The following is a 25,245-nucleotide window of genomic DNA, read 5'->3' on the forward strand; positions in this document are numbered from 1 at the left end:
AATATCGTAAACTCGATTTCGCCTTTAGAAAAAGGGGGCATCGACAATACTCATTCTGAGGCTCACCTTGATGCTGCAGAACCTATTGCAATAGTTCACTCACCTGATGTTGTAACTGCACAGGTCAGAAAATCCCCCAGGCCCAGTAAGCCTCCCTTATGGATGCAAGATTATGTGGTGCAGTCAAAAGCTACTAGGTGTTCTTATCATATCTCAGCTTATGTGAGCTATTCTCACATTACTCCCTCATATAGTCAGGTCTTGTCAGCTCATTCAGTCTGTTCTGATCCTCAGTCCTTCAGTGTGGCAGCCACTAATCCTTAATGGGTAAAAGTTAGAAACTAGAGATTGCACCCTTAGAGGAAAACAAAACCTGGAGCATCGTTGATCTGCCCCCTGGCAAAACACTAATACGGTGCAGGTGAATCTTCAAAATCAAGTACAAGGCCTCTGGAGAGGTTGAAAGATACAAAGCCGGACTTGTAGCCAAAGGCTACAGTCAAAAGGAAGGGATGGACTACAGTAAAACCTTCTCCCCTATCGCTAAAATGGTAACAATAAGGTCCATTGTAGCTCTTGCTTCCTCTCAGCACTGGATGATTTACCAGATGGATGTTCATAATTCATTCCTTAATGGTGAACTGGTTGAAGAGGTGTACATGTATATTACTCAAGGGTTTGCCAGACAGGGGGAGACTAAGAAGGTCTGCAAACTCCACAAGTCCTTATATGGTCTTAAACAAGCAACAATGCAGTGGAATATGAAGTTAATAGAGGTACTTCTGCAACTGGGGTTTAAACAGAGTCACTATGCTTATTCATTGTTCCTTAGAGGAACCAATGGTGACACTGTTATCATCCTTGTGTATGTGGATGACCTGCTTATCACACAGAACAATGATAAGTTACTTTGTGACACTAGAATAGAGTTGCAGAAAAATTTCAAGATGAAGGACTTAGGGGAATTGATATTCCTTCTGGGGATTGAATTTGCTAGATCAAAGAAAGGAATCCTTATGTGTCAAAGAAAGTATGCACTGGAGTTGATATTTGAAGCAGGCTTGGGTGGAGCAAAGCCTTCCGGTACACCATTAGCGTTGAATCAAAAACTCATATCTGTAGAGTATGACAAATGCATTGAGAACTGCAAACAATCAGGTGATCAGGAACTCAAGAATCCTATTTGCAATCGGAGACTTGTGGGAAGGATATTGTATCTCACCATGACAAGACCTGATATTGTCATTGTAGTTCAGGTCTTAAGTCAATATACGCATTGTCCCAAGGTGTCACACATGAAAGCTGCTCTTAGAGTAGTGAGATAGATCAAAGAAGCACCGGGCTTGGGGTTACTTATGCCTGCAGAAAATACAGACAAGCCGGTTGCCTACTGTGATTCTGATTGGGAATCATGTATAGAGTCAAGGAGATTAGTTACTGGATACTTGGTCAAATTTAGGAATGCACTGGTGTCTTGGAAGTCAAAGAAACAAATGACTCTGTTCAGAAGTTCAGCTGAGGCTGAGTTCAAAAGTATGGCATCATGTGCAGCAGAAGTCACTTGGATGGTAGGGCGGTTCAAGGAACTTGGAGTTAGAATTCAGGAGGCTATAAGTCTGATATGCGATAGCAAGGCTGCTTTACAAATAGCTGCTAATCCTATCTTGCATGAAAGGACCAAACATATTGACATTGATTGTCATGTTGTTAGCGAGAAAATATGTGAAGGACTGCTGAAGACAGAGTATGTACATACTAAAGATCAGCTAGTAGATTTATCGACAAAGAGCTTGGGGAAGTTTCAACATGATCATTTACTGAACAAGCTAGGAGTGAAGAATCTATATCAACCATCAGCTTGAGGGGGAGTGTTGACTAGAGTTAGTAAAGCAAGTTGATAAGTTAACTATAGTTAGAAATATAACTGTAGACTGTAGTTAGAAGTAGGTTAGTTAGTACAGTGTTAGATGGTAGTTACACTGTAGCTTTATAAATACACAGCACACTCATGTACAGATACACGGTTGTATCATTTTTTTCTTCTCAATAACAGATTCTGTTTTCTCTCATCCCCTAAGTGTTGCCTTCTCTTGCATGTCTTCTTCCTCAAGCTCGACCTTCAGATCAATGGCAGCTAACGGGGGGGTGGGGGGGTTAAAGAAGAGTGCTCTAAGAATATTGCTAAGAAAATAGGCAAATTTTCCACGTGTCTGCATACATGAAGGGTTTTATAGCCCTAGCATGAAATAATAAATGTAGGACCAATAGTCAAAAATAGCTAAAATTGTCCAGAATCATAATGACTATTGATGTTTTTTTAAAGGGAAAAGGTCCAAAATTTTTCCTCTACTATGGTATTTTGTTTACTTCTGCCACCCGTTATAATTTTCGTCCAAATCTATCCCTACCGTTTACAAAGTTTACATAATTTCCCCTAACCCTAACGGATCTACACTGTGGCAGTTGACCCCTCAATTTTCTCCATGTCAGCTGCCAAGTCAGAGTCCATGTCACTATTTAATTTTTTTTATTACACTTATTTACTAAATCAGCAAATTTGAAAAAATCCCCAAAAAGGTTGCTTCTTCTTCTTCCTCAATGCTTCTTCATCTTTGCTTCAATTACTTTGATCTAAACAAAATTTTTAACCAAACAGACACAGATCGTCCACAACTTCTCCACTTGAATATTCCCAACAAACTGCAAAACACTTAGCTCAAACTTCAGCAAATCAGATACCCATCTTATATTTTCGAGCTCTCTTACAGCTCCTTCAATGGTGATTTCAGCATGTCCCACACACTGCTAGTTTTGGACTCCATATAACTCTTAAGATGATCCAGTTAGTTTGAAATTAATACATTAAACTATTAAAATCGATCTTCCATACCACTACTTTTCAGATCTAAATCTCAAATCTCTTTCCAATCAAAATCCAGAATCTTCTTCTATGGCGGTTCGAACTCTGTACGGATTGGTGTTCTTAGCAGCGTCAACCACTTGCTTCATCTTCCTCTACCTTCTTCTTCAACATATCTTCTACTTCACCGCCTAATACGGCAGCACCGCTATGAACCGGCCCCGATTTGGACCGGTCGCAGATGAGTCGACGAACCGAAAATATTTTTTACCTCCATCGCCACCTTGTGCTTCCAAATCCTTACACGTTCGTAGAGTAATACAAGTATGTTGAATGTATAGCGTTTATATTTGGAAAAAATAGAGATATTTGCTTTTTATTTTAGATTCTGCTTTTTATTTTGATAGGTCTGGATTTGATTTGTGTGATCTCGTTTTTGTAAGTTTGACCTGCTTGAAAATAGCTTAGTTATGTTGCAGATTACTTTTGACCCTTAATTCAAATGAAGAATATTAGAGGGTTTGGGTGGGACCTGTTGACTTGGCAGCTGACATGGAGAAAATTGAGGGGGTCAGCTGCCACGGTGTAGATCCGTTAGGGTTAGGGGCAATTATGCAAACTTTGTTAACGGTAGGGATAGATTTGAAAAGTATAACGGGTGGAAGAAGTAAATAATATACCATAGTAGAGGGGCAATTTTGAATCTTTTACCTTTTTTAAATTGAAAGGAAGTAAAATAACAAAAGAAAACTAGCTAGATATCAAGTGAGAGAATGAACACGCACAATATTTCAGGCAAAAAAATGCTAGAAGGCACAAGCGCATGCCATTAGAAACAAGGCTCTTGACTAAAGGCTAAACTGGCTAAACTATCAACTACCGGATTAGCCTCATTGTAGATATAAGTAATAAAAGTCATTTAGTTCCTAACCATGAGATGGCAGATGTGATTATATCACCATTCCAATGAGGCACAGACCCTCCACAATAAGTGAATCACACTAGAATTATCAATTTGCAAGAATTATCAATTAACTAGTGTATGGGTCCAAATTTGGATAACCACGACCACGACCATAGACGAGCACGACCAACGGCGAGGTCCTCACAGATTAACATGACTCCGATACGAGGTGCTAAGGAGGTTCCTTGGAGGGGGCCCAGAAATATGTTTTGTAGGACCTAGAAGGGTTTGTCCCTTCTATATAATGGGGGGAATAACTTTGTAAGGGGGGTCTGCCTTTTCTTTTCTCTCTCTGGGTGACATCTCTAAGATATAGCAACAATTGTAATACTTTTCGATAAGCACTTTCTAACATCCAATCACGGATATTCATGAGATTAAATAATTTTTGTGTGTTCATTGCCTATCTTCTTTCGTTCTAAGTGATTATTATTCTTTGCTAAGATTTACCCTTTCATTTTCATTGATTGATTTGTTCAAAAAGGTTGTGATATCTTTTAATCCAAACAATTTGGCACCGTCTGCGGGGATTTCTATTGACAAGATTTTAGTTTCGCCTAGATCACCGAAAGAAGTAAACACCTATTCTCAACCTCGCAAAGTTCAGCAATGGCAGGCAAGGGAGAGACAAGATCGAACGCGATAGTAGACGTCATGAATAACCTGCTAGGCTCCATCAACGAAGCCGGAAGGGAAAATGATGAACGCGTAACGCCAAATGTTACACTCGAGGGAAATATCGTGTCCACCCCTCATGAAAGCGTGATTATCTCACGCGAGAAGGAAACCTCAATGTCCACAATAGGAGAAGCACCACCAGCCGTGAAGAGACTATTAGAGGAATGGCTGACAAACACCTTGAGCAGCATACTGGACAAACCCACTCAAAGGAATATCGGAGGCTCAATACACGCAGAAACCGCAGCTGTCGCCGACGAGCCGGAAACTCCAATCGCAGGTAACACTCATATTGTCGTTGATGCAGATAATGATGCAATCTCGGCCATTCTAAAGAAAATGGAAGATATGGAGAACGAGAACAAAACACTCCGTGATCAGATGAAAGAACATCGGAAAGAATCGATAAAATACCGGGCGCTCCGAAGTTGCTACCAAAACGCGATGCAGGCCGATTCGTCGAGCAGCCGTATAGTGAAGGAGCAGCCCCCCACACTATCCCGAAAACATTTAAAATGCCGCCATATTTGAAAATATACGATGGCACCACGGGTCCGTAGGATCACCTGATTCACTATGTCACCGCGGTAAAAGGCAACGATCTGTCGAAAGAATAAGTTCCCTCGGTACTGTTGAAAAAATTCGGCGAAACTCTGACAGGGGGAGCGCTGACATGGTACTCCCAACTACCAGCGAGGTCAATATCGACATTCGAAGAAATGGCAGATAAGTTCGTAACCGCCCACGCGGGAGCGAAAAAGGCGAAAGCCTGAGTAAATGACATCTTCGCCGTCAGACAAACGATTGCGATGGACTTCGAGACTTCCTAGCCAGATTTAACAGGGTAAGAATGAGCCTACCCAACGTTTCGGAGGGAATGGCGGTGGCAGCCTTCCAGAATGGGTTAAACAGAAGCGGGCCGAAAGCAACCAAAAAATTGCTGAGCAGGCTCATGAAATACCCTCCCACTACATGGGAAGAAATCCATAACGCCTATTGTGCCGAAGTAAGAGCGGATAAGGAAGACTTGAATGGACTGCTCCAACGGTTAACATCGGTCCAGACCAAAGCAAGGAGGGATGCCGTAAAGACGGGCGGAGGGATCAACTATCCCGTTTCAGTCGAGAAAGGCATCAGCCTTACATCCGGGCATCCATCCCACTACCACCACGACAAGCAGATGTCACGCCCCGACATACCGGGCCATACCGAAATGAAAGAGGTATTCCTCCATTGCTTTCCGCTCATAACTTTTGCGTTTCTCCTCAGAAATAGTATATGCACTAAAATAGCTCGGCACAAAGTTGTGAATTCCACCAGGAAAGGGGACATAAAACCGAAGACTGCATAGGTCTGCGGCAAGAAGTAGTAAGAATGTTAAACCAGGGGCACCTAAAAGAACTGCTGAGCGACCCAGGACGAACCAATTTTTCTCGAGGATGCGATCAACCTCAGGGACCACCGACCGTATCATACAAATGATCATCGGAGGTGGCGACGATGCAGCAATCAACCATGTGAAATTCACCACCACACATAAACTCAAGCGGACAGTCGCCCATGAACGGTATGACGACTTTGAAGATAGTATCATCATCGATAAGTCAGATGCCAACGGTTTCTCTTTCCCTCACGATGATGCTTTAGTTATAACCTTACGTATTGCTGATACTGATGTGAAAAGAATAATGGTTGACGACGGGAGCGGCGCGTGTATTATCCATCCCAAAGTCGTCTCACAGATGAGACTCGAGGATAAGATAATACCTCGTTGCACAACGCTAACGGATTTTAACAATGTAGTGGAATGAACCTCGGGAGAAATAATGTTGCCCATTCTGGCAGGAGGGGTCACCCTAGAAATGACGTTTCACATCATGAACCAAGAAACAGCCTACAACGCTATCATAGGGCGCCCCTGGATACATGCCATGCGAGCTATCCCGTCTAGTTTCTATCAAGTAATCAAATTTCCTACCCCATGGGGGATATTTAGCATCCAAGGCGAGCAACGCACCGCCCAAGAATGCTGCCGCATTGCCCAGAATTGCACACACACCAAACAACTTCAAGGGGCAAGTGCGGAAGCATAGCAATCAGCCATGTCGGGAACCAAACCTGACGTACAAATACAAGCCATCAAAGAGCCGGATGTCGTAGAAGCCTGCAAGGCTACCGTAGAAGACCTCGACCCCGTCCAACTGGACAACACCGACGGCATGAAAAAGGCCTACATCAGACACAACCTCTAAGAACCAGGTAAATATCATGAGTTCTTAACTAACAATGCCGATTTGTTTGCCTTTTCCCATTCAGATATGCCAGGAATCCCAAGGGATATCGCCATACACAAGTTGAATGTTGATCATCTGTACCCGTCGGTGCGACAAATGAGGAGAAAGTTCAATACCGCCATCAATGAGGCGGTTAGCGAAGAGATTGATAAATTACTCGCTAATGGTTCCATCCGAGAGTCAAAATATCCCCAATGGGTCGCCAATGTGGTCATGGTCAAAAAGAAGAACGGGAAATGGCGGATGTGTGTCGACTTCTCCGACCTAAACAAAGCATGCCCGAAAGATTCATTCCCGCTACCACACATCGACCAGCTCATCCTCCTTCGCCTTAAGAGACGCTTCGAGCTCACTACTACGGGCGATCGCTCTCACCAAGTCCTCGTCCCGTTCCCTCAATTCTTCGACCTTGCGCGCCAGTTGGTCTTCCTTTTTCTTAAGCCCTTCACGAAACAGTTGGAAGTCTGGGTCCTGGGTATAGATATCGGCCATCGCACGGTGCTTGATGCAATATTGTTGATATTTGGAAGACATCTTCCCGTAGATGGCCGTTCTTTTTCTTTCCCGGTGCTTACGCTTGCCCTCCATGATGAGAGTCTTCCATAAAGAAAGAAGTAAAAAAAAATATAGGCAAGAAAAACCGACAAAAACCCAAATAGCAAGAGAGAAAAAAACTTTACCCGCAAAGCCATGCCGGCAACGCTTTGAGATAACTCCACGTCACTCATCGTTCTGAGCACCTCATTTTCGGGGGCAGGCATAAAGGGGCTAAGGCAGAAGCCACCTGCTCATAATTCGACAGCAAGTTGTAATTCCCCGGGATAACTATATGTCGGTCGGAACCCTCCGTCCTGACCTCTACACAAGTGTGGCGTTCCACAAATTCGCAAATGTCCTCCGGGTCTACGTACGAACCTGAGCCTTCACCCTCAACACGCGGACCCCCTCCAATGTTGGAGGACCCACCTCCCTCCGCAGAACGTACCGAGCCACCTCCTGGGAGAACCCCTTCTGCTTGGGGAGACCTACCCGCCAAGATAGCATCGGCCATGAAAGTAGGTACGGGTACCGTCTGCGATGCACCTACTCGGCTTCTACTAGTGCCCACTGCCACCCCTTTCACGAGCTCCACTCTCCTCTTTTTCTGCAGTGATGACTCATCCCCATTGGAGGATTCATCCAAGGTATGAGGGCTCGGGACGGAAGAAGCCTCTTCCCTCACGACCAAACCTCGAGAGGAACCTTTTATTTGGAGCGGTTGAGTACAAACTCCTCGACCTGGTTCGGCTAAGGTAAACTGCGTTCCCGTAGTAGCAACGGCTTGTCGGAATGCAGGGACTGGGGCCCTGCGCCTGGATACCCCTCGACCACCTTGGGGCCGTAATATCTCATGAAGGAAGGACAATCTCGAGTCTCCAATGCATGGGGCAATCGACGAGCCACCCAATCCTTTATGCCAGCAATAGGGCAGGGTGGATGCCCCATAGCTACAAGCAAGAAGCAGACAAACTATAAGGAACGAAGAAGAGAAGAAAGAACAAAAAGAAGAAAGAAGTGGCGACACTCACGTTTATCATTCCACCGCTCCGGGAACCTAGCAGGGTCGGATACGATGTGGGCAGTTCTGACGAAGAAATACTTGTGCCAGAACTTACGACTCGCCCGGTCGTCGGTTCCAACTACTAACCCTTTTGTTCCACGATGCCTCAAATGCACCATCTTGCCCCTGTGAAAGCTGGGCGAGAACAGGTGCAAGAGGTGATGGATGGTCACCTCACACTCCGCCAACTCCGCATACTTCGTCAGCAGCAGAAGTACCTTAAGCGTGTACGGTGAAAGTTGTGCCAAATTCCTCCGCTACCTGAGGAAGGGGGAAAGAATAACCAATCACAAAAGGGTACTCGTAAAAGGCGGTGTACCCAGGTCTATGGACTTCCACAAAGTCCATTCCCGCCTGAACCATATCTACATGGGCGGGGATGTTGTATTTTGCACGGAGAGCGTCTATATGAGCTTGGTCCGTCTCAGAGATCACTGGGGGAGGAGTAGGAGAAGGATCTTTGAGGAAGTCACTGCGGGATGAGGGGTGCCTCAGCAGTAACTCCTCCACGGTAGGAAAGCTACCCCCTCTTCCACCATTATGTCCTCACCACCGGAGGGAAAAGCCACGGATAGCGGGTCCGCCTCAGAAACCCCTTCGTGGGATAGATGTGTTCTAGGCATTGTTGTGGCAGGAAAGATGTTAGAGTAACAGAGGAAGTGTAGGTGAAGAATGAAGAAAGAAATAGCAGAAAAACTGTGAGAACGAATGCCGGAAAGACGAGGAAGAGTAACCGGAGGTGAAATGGCCAAGAGTTTTTGAAATATCAAATCCTCCACCTATTTATAGGATTGGGTAGTAGCAGAATCGAAGCGAAAAGCAACAGAGTGGCACTGGAATCGAGGCAAAAGGCTGCAAATTGGTACCAAAATCGAAGCGACATGCCGTCAGCCCCAGTCTCGAAAACGCACGTAATGACGACGAAAAGGCAGATGACACAACACTGATACCTTGCTGAGCACGTTGACCCCTGCAGTGGACCAGGATGTGGTACTTCACGAAACCAAATTTCTCCGCGAAGGGCAAACGGTGTCCGCTTATTGAGGACGTGTCGAATTGCGACCTCTACAAGCGGAGGGACTAACTGTATGGGTCCAAATTTGGATAATCACGACCACGACCACAGACGAGCATGACCAACGGCGAGGTCCTCACAGCTTAACATGACTCCGATACGAGGTGCTAAGGAGGTTCCTTGGAGGGAGCCCAGGAATATGTTTTGTAGGACCTAAAAGGGTTTTTCCCTTCTATATAATGGGGGGAGTAACTTTAAGGGGGGTCTGCCTTTTCTTTTCTCTCTCTGGGTACCTTCTCTAAGATATAGCAACAATTGTAATACTTTCCGATAAGTACTTTCTAACATCTATGCGACGGCGGGACATGAACTACTAAGCTTCTTGGATGCCTACTCTGGTTACAACCAAATTCTAATGGCCGAAAAAGACCAAGAAAAGACCACTTTCATCACACACCGAGGAACGTACTGCTACAAAGTAATGTCGTTCGGACTCAAGAACGCAGGGGCGACGTATCAAAGATTAGTCACCAAAATGTTCAAAGAACAACTCGGTAAGACCATGGAAGTCTACATCGATGACATGCTAGTATGATCAAAAAAGAAAGAGGATCACATTGGTCATGTGAAGGAATCCTTCGAGAACTAAGGCAATATGGGATGAAATTGAATCCCGAAAAATGCGCCTTCGGCGTAACTTCGGGAAAATTCCTTGGTTTTCTGGTGTCGCAAAGGGGTATCGAGGTTAACACGGATCAGATCAGAGCCATCGAAGGAATACCGGAGACATTGACCAGCAAGAAGCAGGTGAAAAAATTAACAGGACGAATAGCCGCCCTGTCATGGTTCAATTCACGATCATCAGACAGATGCCATAAATTCTTCAATGTGCTGAGAAAAGACCGCGGATTGTAGTGGAATGCAAAATGCGTCGACGCCCTAAGAAAGCTGAAAGCATACCTATCCTCGCCACCACTACTCGTCAATGCAGACCCGAGTGAATGCCTAGTAGTATACCTGGCAGTCTCCGAAGTCGCGGTAAGTGCAGTCTTGATCCGCGAAAAAAAGGTACGCAATCTCCGATTTACTATATCAGCAAAACCTTAATTGATGCCGAAACAAGGTACCCACACCTTGAGAAACTAGCTTTGGCACTAGTCGTAGCTTCACGAAAGCTTAGACCATATTTTCAATGTCACCCCATAAAAGTGGTGACAACCTTCCCCCTCAGGGGCATCCTACAAAAACCCGAATTATCGGGAAGATTGGCCAACTGGGCCATAGAATTAAGCGAGCACGACATAACATACCAACCGCGAACTGCCATTAAGTCGCAGGTACTCGCTGATTTCGTTGCTGATTTTAGCGCGAAAATACTGCCTGAAGTAGAGCAGGAGGCGCTCCGCGCTTTCCGCACATTCCGGCCTCTGGGTCCTCTACATTGACAGCGCATCTAATACATCGGGATTGGGACTGAGACTCGTCCTCGATGTTCCTACGGGCGAAGTAATTCGCCAGTCCATACGATGCCCCGAGATAACTAACAACGACGCCGAGTATGAAGCTGTGATTGCAGGATTGAAATTAGCCCTCAAATATGGTGCTCGACGACTCATCCTCCATTGCGACTCTCAACTCGTAGTGAACCAAGTCACCGACACTTTCCAAATCAAAGAACAAAGACTACAAAAGTACCAGTCAGAAATTCACAAACTGGTGCCAGAATTCGATGAATGCTGCCTCGACCAAATACCCAGGGCGCAAAATATCGAAGCAGATGGCCTCGCCAAGCTAGCAGCCACAACCAAAAATATCAACAAGGAAAATGTGGTCAGCCTTCTACATTCCGCCATAGACCAAGTCGAGGTACATTCTGTAAACCTAACCTGGGACTGGCGCAACCGTCTCGTAACATATTTGCAGGATGGAACGCTCCCACAAGATAAGAAAGATGCCAAAAAGCTTCGAATACAGGCAGTTAGATATAGTCTCGTAAACTGTGACCTCTACAAGAGAACGTTTAGCGGCCCCTTGGCCAAATGTCTTGGGCCAAACCAAACAAGGCGAGTACTGGAAAAAGTACATGAGGGGCATTGCGGCGCCCACACAGGAAACCGCGCCCTCATCCGATGCCTCATCCGCTCCGGATACTACTGGCCCACCATGAAAAAAGAAGCCGCGGATTACGTCAGGAAGTGCGAACAGTGTCAAAAATATGCCCCTATGATACACCAAGCAGGGTAACTCCTGCATTCTGTCACTTCGCCATGGCCATTCATAAAGTGGGGGATGGACATTGTCGGACCCCTCCCAACAGGACGAGGTAAGGTACGTTTCCTTTTGGTTTTAACTGATTATTTTTCTAAATGGGTGGAAGCAGGTGCGTACACTCAAATACGTGAGCAAGAGGTCATCGCGTTCATATGGAAAAATATAATATGCCGCTTCGGCATCCCCAAAGAAATCAGCTGTGACAACGGACCTCAATTCGTCGGAAAGAAAACGATCGAGTTTTTCGAAAAGTGGCACATCAAACGAATGCTCTCCACACCATACCATCCCGCAGGCAATGGCCAAGCCGAATCCTCCAACAAGGTAATACTAAATATATTGAAAAAGAAGCTCGAGGACGCCAAGGGGCTATGGCCTAAACTACTACCAGAAGTACTGTGGGCATACCACACTACGCCAAAAACCAGCACAGGCGAGATGCCATATTTACTAGTCTACGGGACCGATGCAGTTATACCCGTCGAGGTCGGAGAACCTAGCTTGAGATACTCCAGCGAGAGCGGACCAAATAACGACGAAAGTCGGCTACAAGATCTGGATGAAGTCGAAGAACGAAGAGACATGGCCCACATAAGAATGGTAGCCCAAAAGCAACAAGTAGAAAGGTATTACAACAAGAAGGCCAAAGTGCGACCTCTCAAGGTCGGAGATTACGTCCTCAAAGCCAAAACACAAGCAGCGAAAGACCCTAATAAAGGAAAACTAGGAACAAACTGGGACGGACCATATAAAATCACGGCGGCAGCAAACAAAGGGGCATTCCAGTTAGAGACAATGGAGAGAAAACTACTCCAAAACAATTGGAACGTCCCTCATCTCAAATACTTCCACTTTTGGAAGGAGGCGTCACTTGAGTCGTACTCTTTTTCCCTCATCCGAGTTTTGTCCCGATCGGGTTTTCCTGGTGAGGTTTTTAATGAGGTGGCAAGGGAGACATCTCGAGGTTCGAAGTATTGTTCATTACCCGTCGAGGTATTCTCCGGACCAAGTAATGAAGGGACTGGATATAGATAATCAAATCTCCATTGTATATGCAAAGTCGACATGTGATTCTTACAAGAAAATAATCAAATCTCCATTGTATATGAAGAGTCGACATGTGATTCTTACAAGAATATAATCAAATCTCCATTGTATATGCAAAGTCGACATGTGATTCTTACAAGAATATAATTAAAACTCCTGTATGAACAAAGTCGACAGGTATTTTCCAACGGGAATATGACCAAACCGCCACTATAAATATCCTAATGGCCAAGGCCATTGACGAAAACGAGTTCGACTTCATTCAAACCACGATGGGATCCTACTTCGACGACAGTTCGAAGCAACATCCCGATGGCCAAGGCCATCGATGAAAATATGTTCGACTTCATCCGAACCACGACGGGATCCCACTTCGACGACAGTTCGAAGCAACATCCCAATGGCCAAGGCCATTGACGAAAATGAGTTCGACTTCATTCAAACCACGACGAGGTCCTACTTCGACGACAGTTCGATGCAACATCCCAATGGTCAAGGCCATCGATGAAAATATGTTCGACTTCATTCGAACCACGACGGGATCCCACTTCGACGACAATTCGAAGCTACATCCCAATGGCCAAGGCCACCGACGAATGTGTTCAGCCTCATTCAGACTACGACGGGATCCTACTTCGACGTCAGATCGAAAGTGGCATCCCAATGGCTATAAAGTTCACCACCAAAAATTCGACAAGTATTCGAGATACCATAAATACTATAAAGGTCACCACCAAAACAATTTCATCATTATAGCAAAAGTCAGTAACGTCTATCTTCACAACGGGCTCAAGCACGCCCATACAAAAACCTTGAAACAAAAATAATTACAAAATTACACATCACCCTCGGTGGGGTAAGCATCCTCATACCAAGAGTCGGAGGTAAGGCGGTTTGCATCATCAGAGATGACTTCATCCCCATCAGGCGTACGGGGGTCGTACCCACATGTCTCACAAGCTGAACGAGCTTCGGCACGGACACCCTGAAGTTCAATTTCAGACGCCCTTCCTTCTACAAAAAGAGCCTTATATACGTTGAGTCGGGCCTCATCATAAACCCACAACTTGTATGCACGACGAGGTACGATAGGCTCGGCCGAAGTACGGGAAGTAGAAGGTTGATAGCGTCGATTCGCATCCTCCGTCCTCAAGATGGATAACTCAGCCTCCAACTCCTTAATACAGCCCTCAAGACCTGCCACTTTGAGTTCAGAAGTCTCTTCTTCTTTGGCCCGCTCCGACCTACAGGTACGGAGGGTATCCTCCAAAACCGCCGCTTCAGAAATGGTGGCCGCCAGTCTGTCAGCACCCACATTCAGCTCACTCCTAAGCTCATCAATCTTCGCGCTCAATTCAGCAGTCAAACCGGCCACCTTTGCATGCAGATCGGCATTCTCAGCCACAACGCCCCTACTTAACTCCAGCTCATCCTCCTTCGCCTTAAGAGATGCTTCGAGCTCACTACTACGGGCGATGGCTCTCACCAAGTCCTCGTCCCATTCCCTCAATTCTTCGACCTTGTGCGCTAGTTGGTCTTCCCTTTTCTTAAGCCCTTCACGAAACAGTTGGAAGTCCGGGTCCTGAGTATAGATATCGGCCATCGCATGGTGCTTGGTGCGATATTGTTGATATTTGGAAGACATCTTCCTGTAGATGGCCGTTCTTTTTCTTTCCCGGCACTCACGCTCGGCCTCCATGATGAGAGTCTTCCATAAAGAAAGAAGTACAAAAAAATATAGGCAAGAAAAACCGACAAAAAACCAAATAGCAAGAGAGAAGAAAACTTTACTCGCAAAGCCATGCAGGCAACATCACTAATCGTTCTGAGCACCTCATTTTCGGGGGCATCACATAAAGGGGTTAAGGAGGAATCTACCTACTCATAATTCGACAGCAAGTTGTAATTCCCGGGGATAACTATATGTCGGTCGGAACCCTCCGTCCTGACCTCTACATAAGTGTGGCATTCCGCAAATTCGGGAATGTCCTCCGGGTCTATGTACGAACCTGAGCCTTCGCCCTCAACACGTGGACCCCCTCCAACGTTGGAGGACACACCTCCCTCCGTAGAACGCACCGAGCCACCTCCTGGGAGAACCCCTTCCGTTTGGGGAGACCTACCCGCCAAGATAGCATCGGCCATGAAAGTAGGTACGGGTGCCGTATGCGATGCACCTAATCGGCTTCTACTAGTGTCCACTGCCACCCCTTTCCCGAGCTCCACTCTCCTTTTTTTCCACAATAATGACTCATCCCTATTAGAGGATTCATCCAAGGAATGAGGGCTCGATACAGAAAAAGCCTCTTCCCTCACGACCAAACCTCGAGAAGAACCTTCTATTTGGAGCGGTTGAGTGAGCTGGTTCAACTAAGGTAAACTGCGTTCCAGCAGTAGCAACGACTTGTCGGAATGCAGGGACTGGGGCCCTGCGCCTGGATACCCCTCGACCTGCCATCGTAAAGAATTGTATTAGTAGTTAACAACATATGACCAACGATGTAACGTGAAGGAAGAAGCTTACCAGACGAAACCTTGGGGCCGTAACGTCTCACGAAGGAAGGCCAATCTCGAGTCTCCACTGCATGGGGCAATAGATGAGCCACCCAATCCTTTAAGCCAGCAATAGGGCGGGGTGGATGCCCCATAACTACAAGCAAGAAGCAGACAAACTATAAGGAACGAAGAAGATAAGAAAGAACAAAAAGAAGAAAGAAGTGGCGACACTCACGTTTATCATTCCACCGCTCCGGGAACCTAGCACGGTCGGATACGATGTGGGCAGTTCTGACGAAAAAATACTTGTGCCAGAACTTACCACTCGCCCGGTCGTCGGTTCCAACTACTAACCCTTTTATTCCGCGATGCCTCAAATGCACCATCGTGCCCCTATGAAAGCTGGGCAAGAACATGTGCAAGAGGTGATGGATGGTCACCTCACACCCTACCAACTCCGCATACTTCATCAGCAGTAGAAGTACCTTAAGCATGTACGGTGAAAGTTGTGCCGGGCAGACTTGATAAAATCTACAAAATTCCTCCGCTAGCTGAGGAAGAGGGAAAGAATAACCAATCACAAAAGGGTACTCGTAAAAGGCGTAGTACCCAGGTCTGTGGACTTCCACGAAGTCCATTCCCGCCGGAACCATATCTACATGGGCGGGGATGTTGTATTTTGCACGGAGAGCGTCTATATGAGCTTGGTCCATCTCAGAGATCACTGGGGCAGGAGTAGGAGAAGGATCTTTGAGGAAGTCACTCCGGGATGAGGGGTGCCTCGGCAGTAACTCCTCCACGGTAGGAAAGCTACTCCCCTCTTCCACCATTATGTCCTCACCATCGGAAGGAAAATCTACGGACAGCGGGTCCGCCTCAGAAACCCCTTCGTGGGATAGATATGTTCTAGGCATTGTTGTGGCAGGAAAGATGTTAGAGTAGCAGAGGAAGTGTAAGTGAAGAATGAAGAAAGAAATAGCAGAAAAACTGCGAGAACGAATGCCGGAAAGACGAGAAAGAGTAACCGGAGGTGAAATGGCCAAGAGTTTTTGAAATAACAAATCCTCCACCTATTTATAGGATTGGGTAGTAGCGGAATCGAAGCGAAAAGCAGCAGAGTGGCACCGGAATCGAGGCGAAAGGCTGCCAATTGGTACCAAAACCGAAGCGACATGTCGTCAGCCCCAGTCTCAAAAACGCGCGTAATGATGACGAAAAGGCAGATGACGTCATTTCATGATGAGACACAGCGACAATACCTTGCTGAGCACGTTGACCCCCTGCAGTTGACCAGGATATGGTACTTCATGAAACCAAATTTCTCCGCGAAGGGCAAACGGTGTCCACTTATCGAGGACGCGTCGAATTGCGACCTCTACAAGCGGAGGGACTAACTGTATAGGTCCGAAATTGGATAACCACGACCACAGACGAGCACGACAACAACGAGGTCCTCACAGCTTAACATGACTCCGATACGAGGTGCTAAGGAGGTTCCTTGAAGGGGGCCCAGGAATATGTTTTGTAGGACCTAGAAGGGGTTTGTCCCTTCTATATAATGGGGGGAATAACTTTGTAAGGGGGGTCTGCCTTTTCTTTTCTCTCTCTCGGTAATATCTCTAAGATATAGCAACAATTGTAATACTTTCCGATAAACACTTTCTAACATCCAATCACGGATCTTCATGAGATTAAACAATTTTTATGTGTTCATTGTCTATCTTCTTTCGTTCTAAGTGATTATTATTCTTTGCTAAGATTTACCCTTTCATTTTCATTGATTGATTTGTTCAAAAAGGTTGTGATATCTTTTGATCCAAACAACTAATAAATTTGACAAAGTATAAGAGTCAATAGTTCAAGGATAAATTTAAATGCATTCCCTAGAAAAAAATGGAAGAAAATCAATAGGCATCCTCGTTTCGGGAAAAAGAAGATAATGAGTCCAAAAGGAAGATATTTTCCTCCTTAAGTTCCTTTGTGTCCGATTTGCAAAAGTTAGGCGTTTAAATTTGGTCCTGTTTAAGTATTATTTTTTTTAGGATTAGGTTTTGATAAAAATATTTTGGAGAACAATGATGCTAGTTTTCTGAAAATTTCCTTTTTTTTTCTTTTTTGTTTCTGAAACTATCAAAGTCCAAATACCAGTATTTATCCACTAAATTGGCTCTTATAAGAAACTTTAGATATTTGGGATAAATCTTGAATGATTTTCCAAAAAAGAGAAAATCAGTTTTGACTGTAAATAGTCACGTGCCTTTGTGAAAATTTGCAAAGCAAAGCAAAGCTGAGCTCTTTTTAGTACTTTGTCAACCATTGAGATTCACCAGATTTGTCAGAGCAAAACCTTTGATTCGCTCTGAAATCAAGAAAACCTCATTTGACGACAAAAAAAAGTACACTGACACCAACAAAAACATGAATACTCGGCATTTGGCTGCTCTACTTTCTTCTCTAATATCTCAACTCGTCCTTCTCCTTCTCCTCATTTTCCCTTCTTCAAATCCACTTTCCATTACCAATTCCTCTGTCTACGATTTCCTTTCCCCTCTTCTCCTTCATTTTCTTTCTACCTCTGAAATCGCCGCTACAATTTCCCTCCTCCCTTTTTCCAAAAAACGAAAACGGACCCACTTGTCAAAACCCGATGCCCCGGCCGGCGATGGTCCGACCCGGAAACTCGGTCAACTCGGACGACCCGACTCGTCCATCCGACGTAACCCGGACACTTTCAAGAAATTCTTCAATATGAACTCCTCAACTTTTGATTGGCTTTGTGGCCTCTTAGAACCTCTACTCGAGTGCCGTGACCCGGTTGACTCGCCCCTTAATCTCCCTGCTGAAACTCGCCTTGGAATCGGGCTTTTTCGATTGGCTACCGGAGCCAATTATTCCGATATTTCACGCCAATTCAGCGTGTCTGAATCTGTTGCAAAGTTTTGTGCCAAGCAATTGTGTAGGGTACTTTGCACTAATTACCGTTTCTGGGTCGGGTTTCCGAATTCGGGTGAGCTTGAATCCGTTTCGACTCAGTTTGAATCCATTTCGGGCCTGCCCAATTGCTGTGGAATCCTCTGTTGTGTAAGATTCAAGATTAATAATGAAAACACAGCAGCTCAATTAGTGGTCGATTCATCGTCAAGAATTCTTAGTATTATAGCAGGTTTTCGTGGAGATAAGAATGATTTACAAGTCCTAAAGTCATCAACTTTATTCCAAGATATTGAAAAAGGAACAATCTTGAATTCACAAGCTTTGCATATAAATGGTGTAGTTGTACCTCAATTTTTCATTGGTGATGGAAATTACCCTTTGTTACCTTGGTTAATGCTACCATTTGATGATCCAATTTCTCAATCAAATGAAGAGAATTTCAACAATTCAATTAATTTAATTCGCTCGCGAGGATTTAAGGCTATTCAGAGCTTGAGAAATTGGGGTGTTTTGGATGAACCAATTGAGGGAGAAGTTAAAGCTGCAGTGGCTTCTATTGGTGCTTGTTCAATACTTCATAATATGTTATTATCAAGGGATGATTTTTCAGCATTTTGTGAGGATTTGAGTGATGATTCATTGCATAATCAGAGCTCTTTGAAACCTGGTGTTGGTGATAGTGTTGCATGTGCTATAAGAAGTGCATTAGCGATAAAAGCAACAGAGTTTCAATCACAAAGGCAATGATACTTTGTAGAACTTTTTGGTTTCAAGTATAGGCAAAGAACATAGAATTCATTCATCTGTTTAACATTATTGAAACTTATACTTCCTTTCTTGAGATTGTTAGGGCTGTTTTGCATATAGTAAATTCTGGAAATTGATGCCCTCTTCTGTTACTTAACATGTAGAGCTCTTTTAGAGTGTTAATACCACTGGATGTTTGTCCAAAAAGTGGAAAGATCATTCTGCTTCTATGTCTTGTATGCCTTAATGTTATCCTCGAAACATCTGAAACAACAACAACGACAACAATAACAATATCCCACTAGTGGGGTCTAGGTAGGGTAGTGTATACGCAGACCTTACCCCTACCCCGAGGGAGTAGAGAGGTTGTTTCCAAAAGAACCTCGGCTCAAGACCTCAAAACATTTGAAACATTTTTCTATTTAGACCTGCATTTCATCGAAGGAGAGCCTTGGCGTAGATGGTAAAGTTGATTGTCATGTGACTAGGAGGTTACGGGTTTGAGTCGTGGAAACAACCTCTTGCAGAAATGCAGGGTAAGGTTGCGTACAATAGACCCTTGTGGTCCGGTCCTTCCCAGGACACCGCGCATAGCTAGTACACCGGGCTACCCTTTAGACCTGCATTTCATCGGAGTCAATTCCAGCTTGACATTAGTTTATTTCTACATTTGTGGATTTTTGAGCTGTATCTTGTGTTCCATATATGTTAGCAATGAATAAAAATTGAGTTGGTAAGTTTTTTTATGTATAAAAATAAATGCAGAGTGATATGGAGAAATTGTCAAGGAGAAAAACATATCTCACAGAACCTAGATATCAAACTATGTTTATGTTTTGAACAAATTATTACAGGTTAAGTTCCCAATAACAAATTGAGGGATCTTGTCGAAGATATTCCTTATTGAGGAAATAAAGCAAAGTACAAGATCTGTGTCCGTCGTATACAAATTAAGTGACATATCTTCCAGAATTCAAGAAGCTTTTTAATTATGAATTAGGAGTAGGAACTGTAGAACTAAAGCATATAAAACCAGCCGAGCAATGAGTTAGAAGTAGAAGAGAATGTATTGTTTTTAGTGTGTTTAGGAAACTAAGCAAAACAGCGGTATTTATAGACACTTTGTAACAGCTATTTTGAAGAAATTTAAGAAAAAGCAGATGGCAAGGGGTGCAAATCAAGTAATCAACCATTTTGCCTTTCGGTCTAAATCTTCTGCTAGTGAATTTAAACCTTTACCTGTTCCTCGCTAAAAATTTAAAAAAAAATAGGCGAAATACATAAACGGCCCCTTCAAGTTGTCCTCAACGGTCAGCCAGACACCTCAACTGACCCTTTTATCATTTAAACACTTCAAGTGGCTATAAACTGTACCAAATAGACACCTCATAGTGACATGGCAAGTTACGTGCATTTTAGTTACAGTTGAGCACGTGAGGCTTTTATCAGACTTGTTTTCTCTTATTTTTAGAATTAAGTTAAATTTTATGTCTGGGTCCCACACCACATTATCATTTTTGCCCACACCTTTGAACGATCAAACCAGTGTTTTTTCACCCAAATTTCATATGAACCTTCCTCACCCCAACATCATTATCTCCACCACCTTAAACCACCACCTTCCACAGTAAATTCACCACCTATATTCAACCTGGATGCAAAAACTATAAAAAAAAAAAAAAACAAAAAAAACAGAAGCTCGCATCGAGAAGGTTGCCAGTTATCTTTCAGCTGTTTTCAGGTCAGCAAAACAAAAGGCTGGTAACTTCAAGTGGCCTCAGTTAGAGTCTGGAGAATCTCGACCAGCAAAGAGCGAACCATCTTTGTCGGACAAGGATGAGCCATCTGTAATGCATTCAAATGACAAGCAATTAGCTGCAGATGCGAGCTCTTCTTCCTCACTTGGACGGGCCAATAGTGAAGACTTCAGATTGTCAGATCAACTGCTGTCTTATCTGAAAACTTTGAAGAATTTAAAGCTGATAAAGAGGCGAAATTAGAAGAGTGGTTGGGAGAATAAGGAATTTGTGAAGTCCCATTTTCTTTTCTTTGTGGCTGTTGCTCTATTACATATAAATCGTTAATTATTGGAGTATTTTCTGTCCTACAATGGCGTTGGCTCTACTAAATCAGGGACGAGAGAGAGATAGGAGGTGAGAGGGAGATGGGGCGGAAGGAAGAAGAAGAAGAATAGGGTTGGGCGTTGGGAAAGGTGCTGGTGTGCTAAAAATTTAAAAAGGGGTTTTTTTTTCTTTCTTTAATGTATTTCTTTGTTAATAACAAATATCAATTTTTTTAATTATAAATTACACGTGTCATTGTTTAATTAGTTCGTTTGACACGTCATTGGTAAGTGTAACTCACGCATCTGGTCTGCTGCACTCGGGTGTCTATTTGGTACAGTTAATAGCCACTTGAAGTGTTTAAATGATAAAAGGGTCAGTTGAGGTGTCTGGATGACCGTTGAGGACAACTTGAAAGGGCCGTTTATGTATTTCGCCAAAAGAATATAGTCAGATACACAAAGTATCCAGCATTCACGTAGGATCCAGAGAAGTACCGCACCCTAATGGTTGTGATGTAGACAACCTACCCTAACACAAATATTACTAGCTCACTAAAAATTAAAAATGTGACTTTTTTTAAATATAAATTAGAGAAGAAATTTTTTTCTAAGGAATGAACCTTCTGAAATACTACCCATTTTTCAACAGGATGATGCTTTATGGAGTATTCTTTCTCCTCCACAAAGAGCAGACGTTTAATTCAACTTTTATAATTGTATATTCATCTACCATCCTCGAGTCCAAAATCTAAATGTGATCTTTTTGGATTCAAAAGATCAAAATAAATAGAAAAAAAATTAAGTGACCAAACTATATAAAACGCGGTTTTAAAGAGCGTTCTACTTTAATATCCGTTTCGGACGCTAAGGTAAAGCGCGTTTTAAAAAGGCATTTTATATAAAACGCGTTTTCGAAATACGCTATACTTATTTGTGGGTCCACCAATAACTCTTTTGCGATTAACTGACATAACAATAATTCAAATAGATAAAACGCATTTTAAAAGAGCGTTTTACCTCAAAAAATTCGACCCTCCCCCCCCTTCCCCCCGGATTGGGCATTGCCTTATTTAAAGGCGTTAAGGATTTTGCAAAAAATCATTCAAAAATATTCTCAACTCCTGTTAAATTTTTCTTCTTGTTAAATTCTCAAGCATTTTGTCATAATGTCTGAAGAGCGAAAAGTAAGGGTTTCATTATATTTGGGGAGGGGGGGGGAGGGGGGGGGAGTGAGGTTGTGGTGGCGAATAACTCAGTGAGCTATAGTTATCTCCACAGAGTCATGTTAAGTTGTCACTTACAATGGAGTACGATAGACCGGTATCCTTGTTATGTAATAAAATGAGTGTGAGCAAACGTTCGGTGAACCTTAAAGTAACCGGAAGATATTCGTATTCTGTGACTCCGCAGGGGGTTGCTTGTTACGCTGAGTTTAACATCGAGGATGATGAAACTCTGAAAGATTTTTTGTGGACTCCGGATGAATACCAGGAATTTATTTTGATAAAAATGTTGGAAATGTACGTGAAGGTTGAAGACGTTCGCAATAATGAGGTTGCGCAAAGCAGGGATAACCCTCAATCATCGGGTGGTTATTCTGGAGCAGTTTTAGCCGAACAGGTTCCGGCTGAAAGAGTTTGGCCGGATCTAAACTTATCTCCACGGGAAAATGAGGGGGAGGAAATAATTTCTCTCCTACTTTACATAATCCACAAGACGAGTGGTAAACTTCAAATTTCCTTTGTGTTACCATGTTTATTTTTGTTGTATTGATTTTGTATTAACACTCATATATTCTACAGGGGTACCGTTCAGATATGAATTTTACAAGTTATGAACCCACGCCCAGTTGGAATATGCTTGGTGTGTTGGATCATGGTGGTCCATCCGGGAGTCATCACCAACAGGATAATGTCCATCATGGAATGTTAACACATTACGACTTGTAAGTGAAGTGATATAGTTATATGTAAAGTATTTATCAATTTGAGTAGCTTATTATTTTGTTGTTTGTGCAGTGAAAACGAGCAAGTTGAACCACCTGTCCTGACTCAATTGCCCGAAGATGACGTATTTACTCGGGATCTGGCAGATGCGCAGAGTCAGAAAGAGAACAGTGATTATGACAACAATGCCGATGAGTCCGGAGATGACACACCCTTCTCTGATGAGGGTAGTGATGAGGAGGAAGAGAATGATGGACCTGATTTGACAAGGGAGCATGCTCCACCCCGCGTTAGACCAAGAGTGTACGAGTCCCATGTGCCGTTTCATTCAAGGCATATTCCCTACCTTGATCATTTGCCAAGTATGCCGGATGTGTATGCCCTCACAAGGGATTTTGACGAAATTCGGACAGCAATGTGGGATGAGTTTAGACCAACACTGCTGGCAAAGGGCATGCTTTTTCCTGATAAATCGCGCCTAAGTAGGGCGGCGAAAATGTACAGCGTAAAAGAGTGTCGTGAGTGACGGTATGGGAGTCTAGTCCGGATGTATACAAGGTTGTTTGCTGTAGATGGTTTTTACGGGTTGTCATTGGATGTTGCGTGCGAGCAAGAAGAAAACAGATATGTGGAAAGTGGGTAAATATATTGGCACCCACACTTGTGAAATGGACACATTCAATGGGAAGCACTTCAACTTGGAAGTTGACTTGATTTCTCTTTTCCTGATTCCATACATTGAAGCGTCCACAAGGTACAAGATCAAAGAGTTCATTACATCCGTCCACCAGGAATATGATCGTACCATTACCAAAAGAAAGGCATTTCTTGGGCGCAAATGTGCGTTTGAAATTGTTTATGGTAACTGGGATAAGCCATTTGCAGCTCTACTCAGTTACATGACCGCATTGCAACACTTTAATCCCGGGACCGTTGTTGAATGGAAACTTGAGCGGAGTTCGGGAATACCGAAATATATATTCAAATACGTGTTTTGGGCATTTAAACCAGCAATTGATGGTTTTGTGCATTGCCGTCCGGTAATATCCATAGACGGTACTTATGTCTATGGAAAGTATGATATTAAGCTGTTGATCGTCGTTGCAGTAGATGCCAATGGACAAATATTTTCCCTAGCTTTGCCATCTGTGCTAATGAAAGCCAAGAGAGGTGGACGCTATTTTTGAACCACTTGAAGGAGCACGTTGTCAAACAACGTTCGGGTATTTGCTAATATCGGATAAGCAAATTCTTTGTACTTATACAATATTTAATTATAAAATATTCACATATGGATTCCAGGCTCGATATTTGCGGCAAAGTAGTACAAATATATCCTGAATTTTTGTATGTGTTAGTTTTATTATTTTACATGTTAGTTTTATAATTTTATATATTTGTTTGTAAATTAAATAAGCAAAATCTTTATAATTATACAATATTTAATTATTAAGTATTCACATATGGGTTCCAAGCTCGATATTTGAGGACTAGTAGCACCAAGATATCCTGAATTCTTGTATGTGTTAGTTTTATTATTTTACATGTTAGTTTTATAATTTTATTTGTTTGTTTGTAAATTAAATAAGCAAAATCTTTATAATTATACAATATTTAATTATAAAATATTCACATATGGGTTCTAGGCTCGATATTTTCGGCCAAGTAGCACCAAGATATCTGGAAAATATTGTTCTTTTCTCATGTTATTTTCTTACGATCATTGACTATAATTGGACAAAGTTTGTGTTTGATCTATCAATTATTTTGACATATTTTTTAGTATAAGAGATACTTAAACTACAGGGATACTGCGCTAAAAGACACTACATTTTACTACGCTAAAAGGAACTACATTTTAGTACCCTAAAAGGGCACGATATTACTAGTCTTTAAGCAAACAAATAATATAAACCAGATAAAAACAACAAATACATTTAATCACAAAACATTCACGAAAATACATATACAACAGTAAAAAAAAACTTATTAACATTTATTTAAAAAATAATAATGATTTCTCAATTTTTACATATTTTTTTGGCACACTAATATCTAAGTCCGGATAAAAATAACATACCAGTTTAATCGCAAAAAAAACACAAAACAACATAGAACACATTTAAAACAACTAATATGCATTTTAAATACAAGTTTCGACAAAAACTAAATCGGAATACCTCGCTTTATATTTTTGGAAAGTTGAAGAATTGAAGATTTTAGTCCGAAACGAGAAACCACAACGAGAGAAGGCCTTAGCTAGGATGTGGGACCAACACTCTTTACTTTTTGTGGGACGGGTGAGGTCCATTCGTGTATTTTTGGGTC

General features: G+C 43.1%; 1 protein-coding gene across 1 annotated transcript; it reads left to right on the forward strand.

Moving 5' to 3' along the window:
• Window positions 1-17,447: 17,447 nt before the first annotated feature.
• On the forward strand, window positions 17,448-19,063 carry LOC109210945. Its single transcript, XM_019374428.1, has one exon. It carries the CDS (start codon window positions 17,644-17,646, stop codon window positions 18,904-18,906), a length of 1,263 nt encoding a protein of 420 aa, XP_019229973.1. The 5' UTR covers window positions 17,448-17,643; the 3' UTR covers window positions 18,907-19,063.
• The last annotated feature ends 6,182 nt before the right edge of the window (window positions 19,064-25,245 follow it).

The sequence above is a fragment of the Nicotiana attenuata genome, unplaced genomic scaffold, assembly GCF_001879085.1.
Source record: "Nicotiana attenuata strain UT unplaced genomic scaffold, NIATTr2, whole genome shotgun sequence".
Taxonomy (NCBI): domain Eukaryota; kingdom Viridiplantae; phylum Streptophyta; class Magnoliopsida; order Solanales; family Solanaceae; genus Nicotiana; species Nicotiana attenuata.